The sequence below is a fragment of the Prionailurus bengalensis genome, chromosome E2 (genome assembly GCF_016509475.1).
Source record: "Prionailurus bengalensis isolate Pbe53 chromosome E2, Fcat_Pben_1.1_paternal_pri, whole genome shotgun sequence".
In the NCBI taxonomy this organism is placed as follows: Eukaryota; Metazoa; Chordata; class Mammalia; order Carnivora; family Felidae; genus Prionailurus; species Prionailurus bengalensis.
Genome location: NC_057352.1, coordinates 49,915,426 through 49,929,862, shown reverse-complemented (window position 1 = coordinate 49,929,862; position 14,437 = coordinate 49,915,426). Strand labels below are relative to the sequence as shown.

At 44.6% G+C, this 14,437-nt stretch overlaps 1 protein-coding gene across 7 annotated transcripts in view; it reads left to right on the top strand.

The window, feature by feature from the left end:
* The first annotated feature begins 288 nt into the window (after positions 1 to 288).
* The window catches only part of WDR59 (WD repeat domain 59), an 85,849-nt gene continuing 71,700 nt past the window's right edge, over positions 289 to 14,437 (top strand). For 3 of the 7 annotated variants that reach the window (XM_043599683.1, XM_043599680.1, XM_043599684.1), the window contains exon 1: positions 315 to 469. In XM_043599683.1, coding sequence (XP_043455618.1) covers positions 416 to 469 — 54 coding nt within the window. In that variant the 5' untranslated portion in view covers positions 315 to 415. Of the gene's footprint in view, positions 470 to 14,437 lie in introns of all 7 variants that reach the window. The other 4 variants (XM_043599679.1, XM_043599678.1, XM_043599682.1 and 1 more) reach the window with 2 other exon arrangements.

Here is a 14,437-nt window from a genome sequence, read left to right as displayed (position 1 = left end):
ACCCGCGAGGAGACAGGGAGGACAACACGCGCCTCCCCTCGCCAAATCCTAACACGCGAGCTCTCCGCGAGTTACCCCCGCGCCGCTCACCCTTGGACTACGACTCCCGGTAGAGCTTGCGACAGGGGGCGTGTACCCGCAGCTGCGGGGAGCGTGGGTCACTCAAGCCGAGGGACGGAAATGGAGAGGGCGTGTCTGTTTGGGGTAGGCGCCGTGCCGCAATTGGGGGAGCCGAGGAGAGGGGGCGGAGCCTGCGTTTGGGTCAGCCAATGGTTTGAGGTCAGGCGGAAGAGGGGGACGGGGCGTGGCAGGGCTCACTCGCGGGCTGCGTGGGGCTCACCGAGCCCGGGAACGCAGGTTTCGGGGGGGGGGGTGGGAACGCGCAGCCCTGGGGCCGGGGCGGCTGCGTGCGGAGATGGCGGCGCGATGGAGCAGCGAGAACGTGGTGGTAGAGTTCCGCGACTCCCAGGTGAGCTGGGGGCCAAATGGAACCTTCTGGGCATGCGCCCTCCGTGGCTCCCCTCCCCCACGTTGCCGAGTCCGTCTTGGGGGTGCCAAGGCTATCCTCTAGCCCCCTCTGGGGAATTAGGTTAGGGTTGACCCTGAGCTGTCAGACCCGAGCGGACGAGGGGAGCCTTGATGACCTTTGGGGGCGGTTGGGGCGATCGCGGATGGGATATCGGGATTCCCCGCGGTGGTCCGGGTAGTAGGGTCGGCCTTGGGACACCGAAGTGCAAAGATTGAGCGCGAGTGACTGCTGAGGGAAGGCTTTCCCAGACCAGGGTGGTGAGGAGAGGATATGCTCCCCGAGGCCCCGGGACTCGAGGCTTAGTGACTTTGGGTGAGCCGCACAACTTCTCTGAGCCTCAGCTGCGTGGCCTTAACCTTGCCTCACAGGACTTTGGAGTGGATTCGATGAAAAGAAAAACAAGACTGCGTGTAAAGTGCCTGTTTCTGCAACTAAGCTTTTAAGTGGTTGCTGATGGTAGAATAGTGAAAGTATTATATACAGAGTAGGAGTGTGCGCTGCACGCATTGCTCGGGTTCGAATCCGGGCTGAGCCCTAGAATCCCTGCTTAGCCCTAGCCGGTCATTCCCCCTCAGCGCATGAGTTTTCTCACCTGTGAGAAGGTGCGAGTCGTTCCTACCTCCGTAGGGTTGGCGTGAGAATTTTATATTTAGAATATGTGGCACAGTGACGGGCACGTGGTAAGCCTCCAGGAACAGGAACGTTAGCACTTACTAAAGAGATTTTTACCGTTTTTCTATGTCGTGCCTTCCTAATGCCTGGCCTTGTGCTAAGCGACTTGTCTACATTTTCTTTTTCTAATTCATGAAAGAACCAAGATAAGTAGATGTTATGCGATATAATCCCCCTCCCCCCACCTCTTTTTTTCCCCAAAGGAGGAAGATGATCTCCGTTTGGGTGATCTCAAGTGACTTGGCCAAGGCCTCCCATTATGTTGGCCAGATTGGCATTTGAATGCAGGCATCCGGCCCCAGGAATCTTGTTGGGTTCATTGCACTACTTTGCTTCGGTCTGTAGGAATCTGTCATACAGTCATTCCACAATAAATATCCCATTTCCCCTACTCCATCACCCAGGACAGGGTCTTGGTGATTCTCCATTTATTCAACAAATATTTATTGATTACCTTCTGTGGGCCAGGCTTTCATTCATAGATTGATTCAACAGGAATTTATTGAGCCCTTGCCTGGGGCACAGCTCACACTGTATCAGTACTCAGGTGAATTATACTGAAGGGAACTCTGGATTACATCAAGGGGTGATGTGGTTTCTTCTTTCTAAAACTCCATCCCTTTTTTTTTTTTTTTTTTTTGCCATAAAGATTAATGAGTGGAGGAGCCACCCACCGCTTTGCTCTGTGGTCCCCTCTGATACAGAGCCCCCAGGGAGAATTTGAGCCACAGGATTCGGATTAAAGGTTTCTGAGACATTTTGCACTGTCAGCACGGTGTCTTGGGAGGCCTGCTGTCCCCAAGGGAGGCGCCAGACTCCTAGGGAAAAAGAAGTGTACTCCTGTTGCCCTCCTTGTTAATTGCTTTCACGGGGACTAACAACAGAGTCATGTATGGTACCTCTGAGCCTGCTAATTTGGAAGCTACTAATCTGCAAATGCTTTAATTCTCACTGAAACCCAGGTAGTCCCACCCCTCCTTCTCTATGGAGATGTAATTGAAGAGGCCTGCTGAGAGGGTGCTGACACATATATTAGGATGTATGAAGTAATATCAAATAATTAAATCTGAACAGCAGTTGTCATAGAAAGAGAACAAAGTAAATTGGGCAATTTAACTGCCTTGCGGGAGCTTCTCTTTTTCTTTTTATATTTTTCTATTCGTTTGGAAAGGTGCAACCTAGTTTGAATTAGCAGGGTTTTGTGGTTGTTTCTGGTGGCAACGGGAAGGGATCTGGACCCGCTTTATTAACTGTTTCATTCAGACAGAAAAAATCAAAACTCTTCATATTGTGTTTTTGAAAAGGAAAGCCAGAACAATAAACTTTTCAAAACACCCTGCCTCTTTTAAAAATAGTTTTTTAGGGGCACCTGGGTGGCTCAGTTGGTTGAGCATCTGACTGCGGCTCAGGTCATGATCTCATGGCTTGTGGGTTTGAACCCAGAGTTGTGGTCTGTGCTGACAGCTCAGAGCCTGGAGCCTGCTTCGGATTCTGTGTCTCCTCTTTCTCTGCCCCTCCTCTGTTCTCTCTCTCTCAAAAATAAATAAACATTAAAAAAAATTGTTTTTAAATTGTTTTTTAAAAACTTAAAGCATTTTGGTTTTTCAGAGAAAACCCCCAGCCTGAAAGGTGAAACTTTTTTTTTTCTTTAAAAGAATTGTTTGGAATTAAGATTTTTTTTCTTTTTTAATGTTTATTTATGTTTGAAAGAGAGAGAGAGAGCATGAGCGGGGTAGGGGCAGAGAGAGAGGGAGACACAGAATCTGAAGCAGGCTCCAGGCTCTGAACTGTCAGCACAGAGCCCCATGTGGGTTTCGAACTCATGAACCATGACATCAAGACCTAAGCTGAAGTCGGACCCTCAACCAACTGAGCCACCCAGGTGCCCTGGAATTAAGTTCTTTATTGATGGTTTCTTTATTGATGGTAGTCTCTTTATGATATTCTTTTATTGAATTGTTAATTTTTATTTATTTTTTGCAGTTTTTATTTATTTATTTTGAGAGAGAGTGAGAGAACCCATGCACATGCGTAGTGCAGGTGGGGCGGGGGTGGGTGGGGGAAGAGAATCCCAAGCAGGCTCAGCACTGTCAGTGCCCAGTCCGATGTGGGGCTCGAACTCAACAAACCATGAGCTGTGAGATCATGACCTGAGCTGAAATCGAGTGTCAGATGCTTAACCGGCTGAGCCACCTGGGCGCCGCAGATGAAACTCTTTTTTTCACATTTTCTACAAGAGTCATGCACTTTATAAAACAACGCCTTGAGATGTCCCTGTCACTGATCAGTAGTAAAGAACCTGTGGTGCTTGGCAACTGCTCCAAAGTGATCCCTGGAATCGATGAGTGTTAAGACTGTAAGAAAACTTAGAGATAACTTTCTAGAGCAACACTGTCCAGTAGAATTTTCTGTATTGATGGAAATGTGACCGTTGAGTACTTGAAATGGGGCTAGGGCAACCAAGAAATTGCATTTTTAATTTAATTAAAATTTAATTAATAGACATTTAAATAGCCACTTGTAGCTAGTAGCTATGCTCTTGCATTGGAGATGAAATAGTTTCACTCTCAAAGACGTAAGATGGAATGTGCAGTTCACAAGCTCTAAACCAACGGGAAGAGCAGAAACAGTTCAGAATAGGAGTCTGATGAAGACAGGAATCCAAACCCATGGCAACAGTTTGCCTAATGTCTCTGCTTTGGCAGCCATGAAGTGTCTAAAACTCAGTGTTCCAAGGTAGTTGGACATACTCAGCACGACTTTCCCTGCATCCCGGCTTTTTGCTTCCTTCCACTTCATCTTCCGCAGAGCCGAGTGGTTTTTTTAAAGGCTTTTATTTTATTTTGTTTAAAATATTTTTTTGAATGCTTTTTATTTTATTTTTGAAAGAGTAAGAGAGAGAGAGAGAGAGAGAGAGAGAGAGCATGAGCAGGGGAGGGGCAGAGGGAGACGGAGACACCGAATCCAAAGCAGGCTCCAGGCTCCGAGCTGTGAGCACAGAGCCTGACGCCAGGCTCGAACTCACGAACCTCAAGATCATGACCTGAGCTGAAGTCAGACGCTTAACCAACTGAGCCACCCAGGTGCCCTTAAAGGCTTTTCTTTTTTTTTAGGTTTGTTTGTTTTGAGAGAGAGAGAGGGTGTGCGCTCATGAACAGGAGAGGGGCAGAGAGAGAGGGAGACAGAGAATCCCAGGCAGGCTCCAAGTAATCAGCACGGGGCTCGTTCTCACAAACCGTGAGATCATAACCTGAGCTGAAATCAAGTGTTAGATGCTTAACTTGCTGAGCCATCTAGGCTCCTCCCCCAGAGTGTTTTTTTTTTTTAAACCAAGTTTATTGAAGTATAATTAATATACAATTCCCCCTTTTCAGTGTAAAATTTGTTGAGTTTGGCCACTGTACGTAGTCCTGTAGCCACCACCACAATTAAAATACAGAACCTGCCACACAGTTCCCTGGTGCCCCTGTGTAGACAGTCATAGCACCGCCCTCTGGCAGCTGCTGAGGTGGTTTATTTTTATTTTTGAGACAGAAAGAGAGACAGAGCATGAATGGGGGAAGGTCAGAGAGAGAGAGGGAGACACAGAATCTGAAACAGTCTCCAGGCTCTGAGCTGTCAGCACAGAGCCCAACGTGGGGCTCGAACTCACGCACCACGAGATCATGACCTGAGCCGAATTCGGACGCCCAACTGACTGAGCCACCCAGGCGCCCCTGAGGTGGTTTATGTAAGACAAGGATTGTACCCTGTGGAGCCCTTTAAACCTGGCCTGTCACCCTTGACCCAGTGCCTTTGACATTCATCTATGTTGGTTGTTAAGCATCCCAGTTAGTCTCTTCTTTTTTATTGCCCACCAGTAGTATTCCAGTGTATGCAGAGGCCACAGTCTATCCATACACCCGTTGATGGATATTCAAGTTGTTACCACTTTTTGGCGATTATGGTTAAAGCTGTGATAAAATATCAAGGTGATTTTTTTTAAAACCTTATTTTGTTCATATCCCTCCTTTGATGAAAATGCTTCAGTGACTTCCTATTGCATGGAGTGTAGAATATAAATTCCTTATTTTAGAATGTTTTGTGGGCTGGTCTCTGCCTACTCCTCAGATCGCATCTTGTACCACTTTCACCCTCAGTCACTGTTTATTTTCATCTTTCGCCGGCTGCTCCAGGGGGAGCACCCTGAGGGGGTGCTTGGTATGCAGTAGCACTCAATAAATATTTGTTGAGTTAGTAAGTGTAAAAAAATCAATTATGTTGATGAACACTATTAACACGAATTAGGAAAAAGGTGTTTAGATTTTCATAGTTTTAAAAATAAATTTTAGAATAATTTTAGACTTACAGAAAAATTGGGAAGATAGTACAGAGAGTTCCCATATACCCTGCACCCATTTCCCCCTATTAAAAACCATCTTATACTCTGGGGTGCCTGGGTGGTTCAGTTGGTTAAGCCTCTGACTCTTGGTTTCAGCTCAGGTCATGGTCTCACAATTTGTGAGTTTGAGCGCTATATTCTTCTTCTTCTTTTTTTTAATTTAACATTTGTGTTCACTCCTGTGCACATTTGTGCTCTCTCTAAAAATAGATAAAAACTTTAAAAATATTTACAAAAACATCCTATACTAGTATGGTATATTTTCTACAATTAACAAATCAATATTGATACTTAACTCGAATCCATACTTTACTCAGATTTCCTTAGTTTTCACCCAATGTCCTTTTTCTGTTCTGGGATTCCATTCAGGACGCCACATTACATTTACATGCATCTCCTCAGGCTCCTTGGCTGTCACAGTTTCTCAGATGATGTCTTTGATGACTTTGACAGTGTTGAGGAATACCAGTCAGGTGTTTTGTAGAATATCCCTCAGTTCGGATTTGTCTGATGGTCTTTCTCGTGATTAGACTGGGCTTATGGGTTTCGGGGAGGACCCTAGAGATAAAGTATCATTCTCATCACATCGTATCAGCGGTACTTACTGTGAAAGTGACATATCGCTGTTGATGTTGACCTGGCTGAAGTAGTGCTTGTCAGGTTTGTCTACTATAAACTTACTCTTTTTGCCTTCTGTTTATACTACACTATTTGGAAAATCGTCTGTATATGCAGCCTAAGTTTGTTTATTTATTTTTAAATTAAAAAAAATTTCTTTTAATGTTTGTTTATTTTTGAGAGATAGAGACAGAGCACAAGCAAAGGAGAGGCAGAGAGCGATGGAAACACAGAATCGGAAGCAGGCTCCAGGCTCTGAGCTGTCAGCACAGAGGCCGACACAGGGCCTGACCCCATGAACCGTGAGATCATGACCTGACCTGAAGTTGGGCGCTCAACCAACTGAGCCGTCCAGTCTCCCCCATGAGGCCTGAATTTAAACAGTGGAGGGTTCTTTCTTTCTTTCTCTTTCTTTCTTTCTTTCTTTCTTGAATTAGTTGCTTGTATCAGTGTGATATATATTTTATACCTTGGATTATAATCCAACACTACTTTATTTTACTATATTTATTTTGTTGCTCCAATTGTCCCAGTTTTCACCATTGGGAGCTCTTTCAGATGTTTCATGTATTCCTTTGGCATGACCCCCATCATTGTTTCCACTTGTTTGTATGTTTTTAAAATACAAAGTACTTCCTTATTTTCTGGCACTATAAGATGCTTAACTCTCATCATGTATATTTTCCTGCCCCAGTCCCAGAATTAGCCATTTGTCCAAGGAGTCCTGGTTTCTTTTATTGGAGAATGACATCAGATACTAAAACCTGGTTACAGATGTGCTCATTGCTGTTGGGTGTCATCGCTTCCAGGCACTCATATGACAAAACAGGAAATATACTACTAATCCATGAATATGTGTGTATCTTTAAGTGTATGTATATGTAACCATCTGTATATTAAGCTGAACGGGAGTTCATGTTTAACATCTACTCTAAGTCCTTACCACAAGTGTCATTGTGGCTCCACCCTTTGCTTGTCATTAATCTCCCATGCCAGTCATGAGAAACGGGGCCCCAGCCATCCTCTGTCCATTTACTTAATTGTTCATTCCAAAATACATGGATAGTCGTTTCAGAATTGTTAACCTGTACCCTTGTAGGAGTGACTTTATCAGCTGGAGTGCGGTGCTTATGTACAGTTCTTTTCCCCTTTAGTCTTACAGACTCCACTAAGGTTTTCATCATTTTTAAGCAGCCTTTCACTTCTTCACACTGTGGTCAAGTTTGTTCCTTCATTCATTCTTTCTTTCTTTCTTCTCTCTCTCTCTCTCTTTTTGAAGATTCTATTTTATTGAATTTTTTTTTTTACTGTTTGCTTATTTTGAGAGAGAGAGAGAGTGTGCATGGGCACAGGTCCTTGCACTGGGCAGGGGCAGAGAGAGAGAGGGAGAGTGAGAATCCCAAGTTGACTCTGTGCTGCCAGCTCAGAGCCTGATGTGGGCTTTGATCCCACGAACTGTGAGATCACGACTTGAGCCGAAGTCAGGAGTCCAACACTTAATCGACTGAGCCACCCAGGAGCCCCTAGAAGTATATTTTTAATGCAGTTGAATTTATAGGTTGTGCTTTTTCAGTCTATTTAAGAAAAATCTATATTCTAGGTTCATAGAGACATTCTCCAATAAATTTTTTCTTGCTACTGTGTTTCTTTTTGAAATTAAAAATGAAGCATCTCAGCAGAAAGTGTATTCCCTGCTTCCCTAATGGTGGGTGACTTATTAGTCTCAACATTACAGCAACTCGTCCAGACAGATAAAAATTGAGGCTTTTTTTTTTGCTCTAAATAAACAAATCAAAAATAAAACACAACTCGGCAAATTCTTTAACTAAAAGACAATGAATAGTTATATAGTCCAGACATTTTCCTGGAGCAGTCCAGCTTTGGTCCCAGCTTTCGTGGTTTCCCTGAAAGTTCATTTTGAAAACTGTGGGGATGGAAGGGCATAGTAGAGCTGTTTTTGCTGAAAGTGACTATTCTGTGAATTCTGCAAATTATTTGTTTTCTAGAACATTTGATGTAAAGATGCAGTAATGAATGGGAGAAGAGTATGTACAGCCAAGAGTTTTAAGAGTTTGGAGCTGGAGCACAGTGTCAGGATCCAGGTTATGTCATCTATCTGCCGTGTGATCTTGGGCACGTTAGTTCCTTTTAAGCTTCAGTTTCTTTATACATAGAACAAGAGTAATAGTATCTGCCTGTGTCCAGGATTCCCCGCACCACTCCTGGTTTCACTAGGAGGATTCACGGCTGTATTTGCAATTACGATTTATTACAGTGAAAGGACACAAAGCAAATTCAAAGTGAAAAGGCACATGGCGTGAAGTCTGGAGGAAACTGGGTGCAAGAGACCTTTCCCAATGGAGTCCCTCAGACATGCTTAATTCCTCCAGTTTTGAATTATAGCAACGCATGTGAAATGTACCAGAGAAGCTCATTAGAAACTCAGTGCCCAAGGTTTTTATCTGGGGCGGGTCACCCAGGCTCCCTCTGGAGCACATGAATCACAATCGCACACCCCCAGCAGGGCGGCAGGCGCTCAGCATAAACCACATTGTTTGTACACATAGCGTAGGCACAGGGAGCCACTCTTATCAGTTAGGGAATGGTGGGAACACTCCAAATCCAAGTTCCCAGACACCAGCGGAAAGCCAGCCTTGCAAGCAGGCCTTTCTGAGGTTAGCAGTCTCCCGCCTGCTGGGGTAACTCTTTTCTGCACACCACCTGACAGTTAATGTGAGGATTGAGTGAGATAATCAACATAGAGCGCTTAGCACAGTGATCGGCATATATTAATTGCTTGCTACGTGTTAATTATTATGATTATATTAGAAAGCTTGTGTAAGGAAGCAAGAAACAGCCCGACAAGATAGCCTTATGGAGCCGAGAGGACCTGTGGAAGACAGCCCGTCTACCCTCTTATTTTACGGACATGGAACCTGAGATTCAGAAAGGTTAGGTGATTTTCCTAGCGATACCCACTCTGTGCCATCTTAGCTTGTGGGAACGTGAGGATGTTCTCATTTTGGACGGAGACTTCCCAAGAAACACCCATTGTGCTGAGTGTGTGAACAGAACTTCGGATACAAACCTCTAGAAAGCATTAGACAAGGATGGTTCAAAAGCAGCCTTGGCAGCAGTGGCTGTCTCTGATTTATAAAGAGATTGGATATTGTCATTGGAAATGCTCTGATCCTTTTTATGTCAGTGGGTTTCAGTCTGTGGTTTTATTCTATGAAATCTGATAGTACATACATTACAGTCATTGCTCAGGCATGTGACAAACTGATTTTCGGGGAGCTGACCTAGCTCTGATTTGCACTGATTGGATGTTTCCACTTTGCGTCATTTGGAAGGATGAATAGGCAAAGTGTTTTCATATTTTTGAACAGCTCTTTCTAATTCAGCTTAGGTTGAAAGAGGAAGAGTTGATTTCTTTGCTAGTTTATTTGAAGAAATAAACAAACGTTGGCTTTTGTCCTGCAGATAGCAGTGGTCTCTGTAGGGAGGCTTTCTTTTGCATTGAATCAGGGTAGCAAGATAGCCCTATGAAGCTATATATTATCTTCCCAGAGAGATGAGCTTTCTTTTTTTTTTTAAATTTTTTTTTTCAACGTTTATTTATTTTGGGGACAGAGAGAGACAGAGCATGAACGGGGGAGGGGCAGAGAGAGAGGGAGACACAGAATCGGAAACAGGCTCCAGGCTCTGAGCCATCAGCCCAGAGCCCGACGCGGGGCTCGAACCCACGGACCGCGAGATCGTGACCTGGCTGAAGTCGGACGCCCAACCGACTGCGCCACCCAGGAGCCCCGAGAGATGAGCTTTCTAACAGAACCATTGTGTTTGCACCAAAATTTAACTGTAAATCCAAAATGGATTGGTAATGCAATCCATCTCCAAATTCAGTGTCCCCTGACCATTTGTAAAGTATCATACCGGTTGTTTTCTAAAAGATGAAAATGTTAACTCGGGAAACAACAGATGTTGGTGAGGATGAGGAGAAATGGGAACCCTCTTGCACTGTTGGTGGGAATGCAAACTGGTGCAGCCGCTCTGGAAAACAGCGTGGAGGTTCCTCAAAAAATTAAAAATAGAATTACCTTACGACCCAGCAACAGCACTACTAGGAATTTATCCAAAGGGTACAGGAGTGCTGATTCATAGGGGCACATGTACCCCAATGTTTACAGCAGCACTATCAACAATAGCCAAAGTATGGAAAGAGCCCACATGTCCATCAACTGGTGAATGGATAAAGAAGATGTGGTTTATATATACAACGGAAGACTACCTGGCAATGAGAAAGCATGAAATCTTTCCATTTGCAGCAACGTGAATGGAACTGGAAGGTATTATGCTAAGTGAAATAAGTCGTTCAGAGAAAGACAGATATCATGTTTTCACTTATATGTGGAATTTGAGAAACTTAACAGAAGACCATGGGGGAAGGGAAAGGGAAAAAAATAGTTTCAGAGAGGGAGGCAAACCATAAGAGACTCTTAAATACAGAGAACAAACTGAGGGTTGATGGAGGGGCAGGGGAGAGGGAAAAATGGATGATGGACATTGAGGAAGGCACTTGTTGGGATGAACAGTGGGTGTTGTATCTAAGTGATGAATCATGTGAATCTAGTCCCGAAACCAAGAGCACACTGTATTTATCAATTTTTTTTTGGGGGGGGGGTAGCAGTTTTATTGAGATCTAATTCACCTCTTGTATAATTCACCTGTTTAAAATGTACACAATTTAGTGAGTTTTAGTACATTCACAGAGTGAAACCATCACCACAGTCATTTTTAGAACATTTTCATCACCCTAGGAAGAAACCTTGTACCCTTTAGACATCACCTCCCCTGCCCCCTATCCTCCAGCTCCCCCCTCCCCCCCCCCCCCCCAGCCCTAAGCAATCACTAATCTGCTTGCTTCTCTATAGATCTGCCTCTTTGGATGTTTCATAGAAATGGAATCCTAGACTATGTGGTCTTTGTGACTGACTTCTTTCACTTAGTTCTTTTTTATTTTTAATTTTTTTAATTTTTTTATTTTTTTTCAACGTTTATTTATTTTTGGGACAGAGAGAGACAGAGCATGAGCGGGCGAGGGGCAGAGAGAGAGGGAGACACAGAATCCGAAACAGGCTCCAGGCTCTGAGCCATCAGCCCAGAGCCCGACGCGGGGCTCGAACTCACGTCCTGCGAGATCGTGACCTGGCTGAAGTCGGACGCTTAATCGACTGCGCCACCCAGGTGCCCCTCACTTAGTTCTTTTAAAGGCTCATCCATATGTATGTATCAGAAGCTCAGTCCATTTTAGGGTTGAATAATATTTCACTGTAGGGATATATCACGTTTTGTTTACCCATTCATCAATTGTTGGACATTTGGGTGGTTTCCACTCTTTGCCTGTGAGGACTAATGATGTCATGAACGTTTGTGTACAAGTTTTTGTACAGCATGAGCTTTTAAGACCTATATTGTCTATGATAGGTAGCATTTATTGAGTACACGCCATGTGCTGTGCTAGGCATTGTACTTGTGAATTGGTTTTTACCCTTAAGGAATTGCAGTCAGACCGAGGTCATGTAATAGTAAATAGGGGATTATTATAAAGTACCACAAGTACTACGTAGAGATAAGCCTTGGGTCCTGTGGAAGCACAGGTGACTCCCTGGTGTGTGCCAGAGGGGATGGGTCAGAATAACTTCCTGGGATGAGCCTGAACTGAATCCTGAAGGACAAGAAGGCATTGGCCAGGTGAAGCATGGAGAGCAGGGTCACCCAGGCGGAGGAAGCGGCTGATGTGAGGGTCCGGAGGTGAGAGGGTGGTGCTTGCTTGGATTTGGAGGGCTGGAGGGAATTCATGATAACAAATTCATCATGGCGGGAATGTTGGGACGGGGTTGGAAGGTGAGAGGCCTAAGATGGACTGTAGAAGTGAGCCAGAGAGAGGTCTTAAGTGATCTTTAATGTCATGCTAAGGGTGTTGTCCTTCATCCTGCGAGCTGTGGGACCCAGCACCAGCCCTGAGGGTGGAGCTGGGCTGGTGGGAGATGGGTGTCTCTTTCCAGGTGAGGACCGACACAGGCCTGAGCTGAGGCAGAGATGGGGAGAAATGGATTGATTAGGAACAGACTAGAAAGGGACGTCCAGAGTTAGGTCCCAGGAGAGAGTCATGTTACGGAAGCCACAGGTCTTAAGGAGAGAGTGATCATTAGTTCTGATACTGCCATGAAATCAACTAAAATAGCTAATAAAAAGTATCTGCTAATTTCAACAACACCAGAGGTCTGTGACAACCTTTGCTGGATCGTTTTCTATTGTACACTTGAGAAGTGGTAAAAGACAGTTTTTAATCCAGTTCTGACCCCAAAGCCCGTGCACACCCTTTCTGCTATGCCAGATGATTTCCATTTTACACATGCAGAAATGCCATGTAGAGTCTTTCTTCCTTTTTATAAACTGTGGTCAGTTTCCTTGGTTTGGTGAAATCAAGCGCTTACAAACACAGCTGGCTTCATGCAGAAATGGCTTTTTAAACGAGAGCAGCATCCATTCGTGTACAGAGGCCTACACAGTCTCTTGGAGTTGATATCTTTCTAGTAGCCTTCAGTTAGCCAGCTTTTTCCAAATTATTAATTACATATTTTCCAGGCCAACAAGAATCAAGTGCCACTGTCAGCGCCATGGTTGTGTTATTTCAGAAAGGTCATACGACTCCTGAAGTGTGTCACAAAAGCTCCCATCCTGCAATTGGAAGAACAAGGGCTATTAAAAACTTTATTCTCTTATGTTTAAAGGTCTCTCTCTCTTTTTTTTTTTAATGTTTATTTTTTAGAGAGAGGGAGAGTACGAGTGGGGGAGGGGCAGAGAGAGAGAGAGAGAGAGAGAGGAAGACACAGAATCTGAAGCAGGCTCCAGGTTCTGAGCTGTCAGCACAGAGCCCTACGCGGGCCTCGAACCCGTGAACCGTGAGATCATGATCTGAGCCAAAGTTGGATGCTTAACTGACCCAGCCACCCAGGTGCTCCTAAAGATAACCTCTTTTGACAGGGAGCAGTTCTGAGCAGTAAGTTTGTTTTCCTGCAGTCAGGAGAGGACTTTTTAGTACCTTAAAAACAAAGGCTGAGAGAAGATATGATTGGAATTTTACATTATAAAGTGTGAGTAAGGTGCACACATTTGGTTCGTCAAATGCTTCTATTCTTGTTGAAGGTTTCACAGAGCAGACAGCAAACTACTAAAGTTTATTATTCTGGAAGGCATTAAAGAAGTGAAGGAACTTTACAGATGTGGATAAATTCATGGATGATAAATTAACCAAGGGGAGCTACTGAAAAAATTCTTTGAGATGTCAAGGAGTGCCTTGGCACATTTTGGAAAGGAAGGACCCAGATTTTGACCTGGTTCTGACCTATCTTCCAAACAGAAGATGTTCACAGAGCACCTGCATGTACAAAGCACCTCGCTGGGTGCTCTGGGAGAAAGAAGATGGGCCCTGCCTTCTGGGGGCTCCCCAATTAGTGGGAGAAGATAAACGTGTGCAGCAGCCGCTACCACATGGCAAGTGACAGCAAGCCCTGTGACGGGGGCAGAGAAGGTGCTTTGGGAGAGGGTGGAATCCCTATGGCAGACTCTGGGTGAGGTTCTTAGGGGACGTATGTCTTGAAACTTAAAAGATGAGTAGAATTTCAACAGCAGAGCAGGCGAGAAGGACCTTCCGGATGGGAAGAGGAGCTTAAGCATCTCTTTAGAATTGGGAGCATCGCTGACCTTGGAGAAAGGTGAGAGCTTTGAATGGGTGTGGCCTGGGCAAGTAGAGAAGGAAGGTCAGACTAAAAAGTTCTGGAAGCATCCAGTTTGGAAGATTTCCACTTGATTGTCTTCAGTCTTCAGTAGAAAACCAAGGAAGGTTTTGGAGCAGTGGAGCGATGTAGTCTGAACTCCGCTTTCAGAAGTTCCGTGTCGGGTGGAACAGAGGAGTGGGGAAGGCACACTGTCTGAGGTTGTGTCCGCCAGGCCGCAGGCGTTGAGGACTGAGGCTAGGACGGAAGCGTGGAAACAGAAGAGGCTTGGGATGCCTTTGAGAAAAAGTTTTGTTTTTTTTTTTTTTAATTATAAAGTCATGTAAATATGTAAGTAGTACAAAAACGTAGGCTCCTGTAGAGGAGTAAGACAAAAACCCTGTGGGAACAACTGCCATTGAAACATTCTGATATATGTTCTTCAGTGTTTTTTAA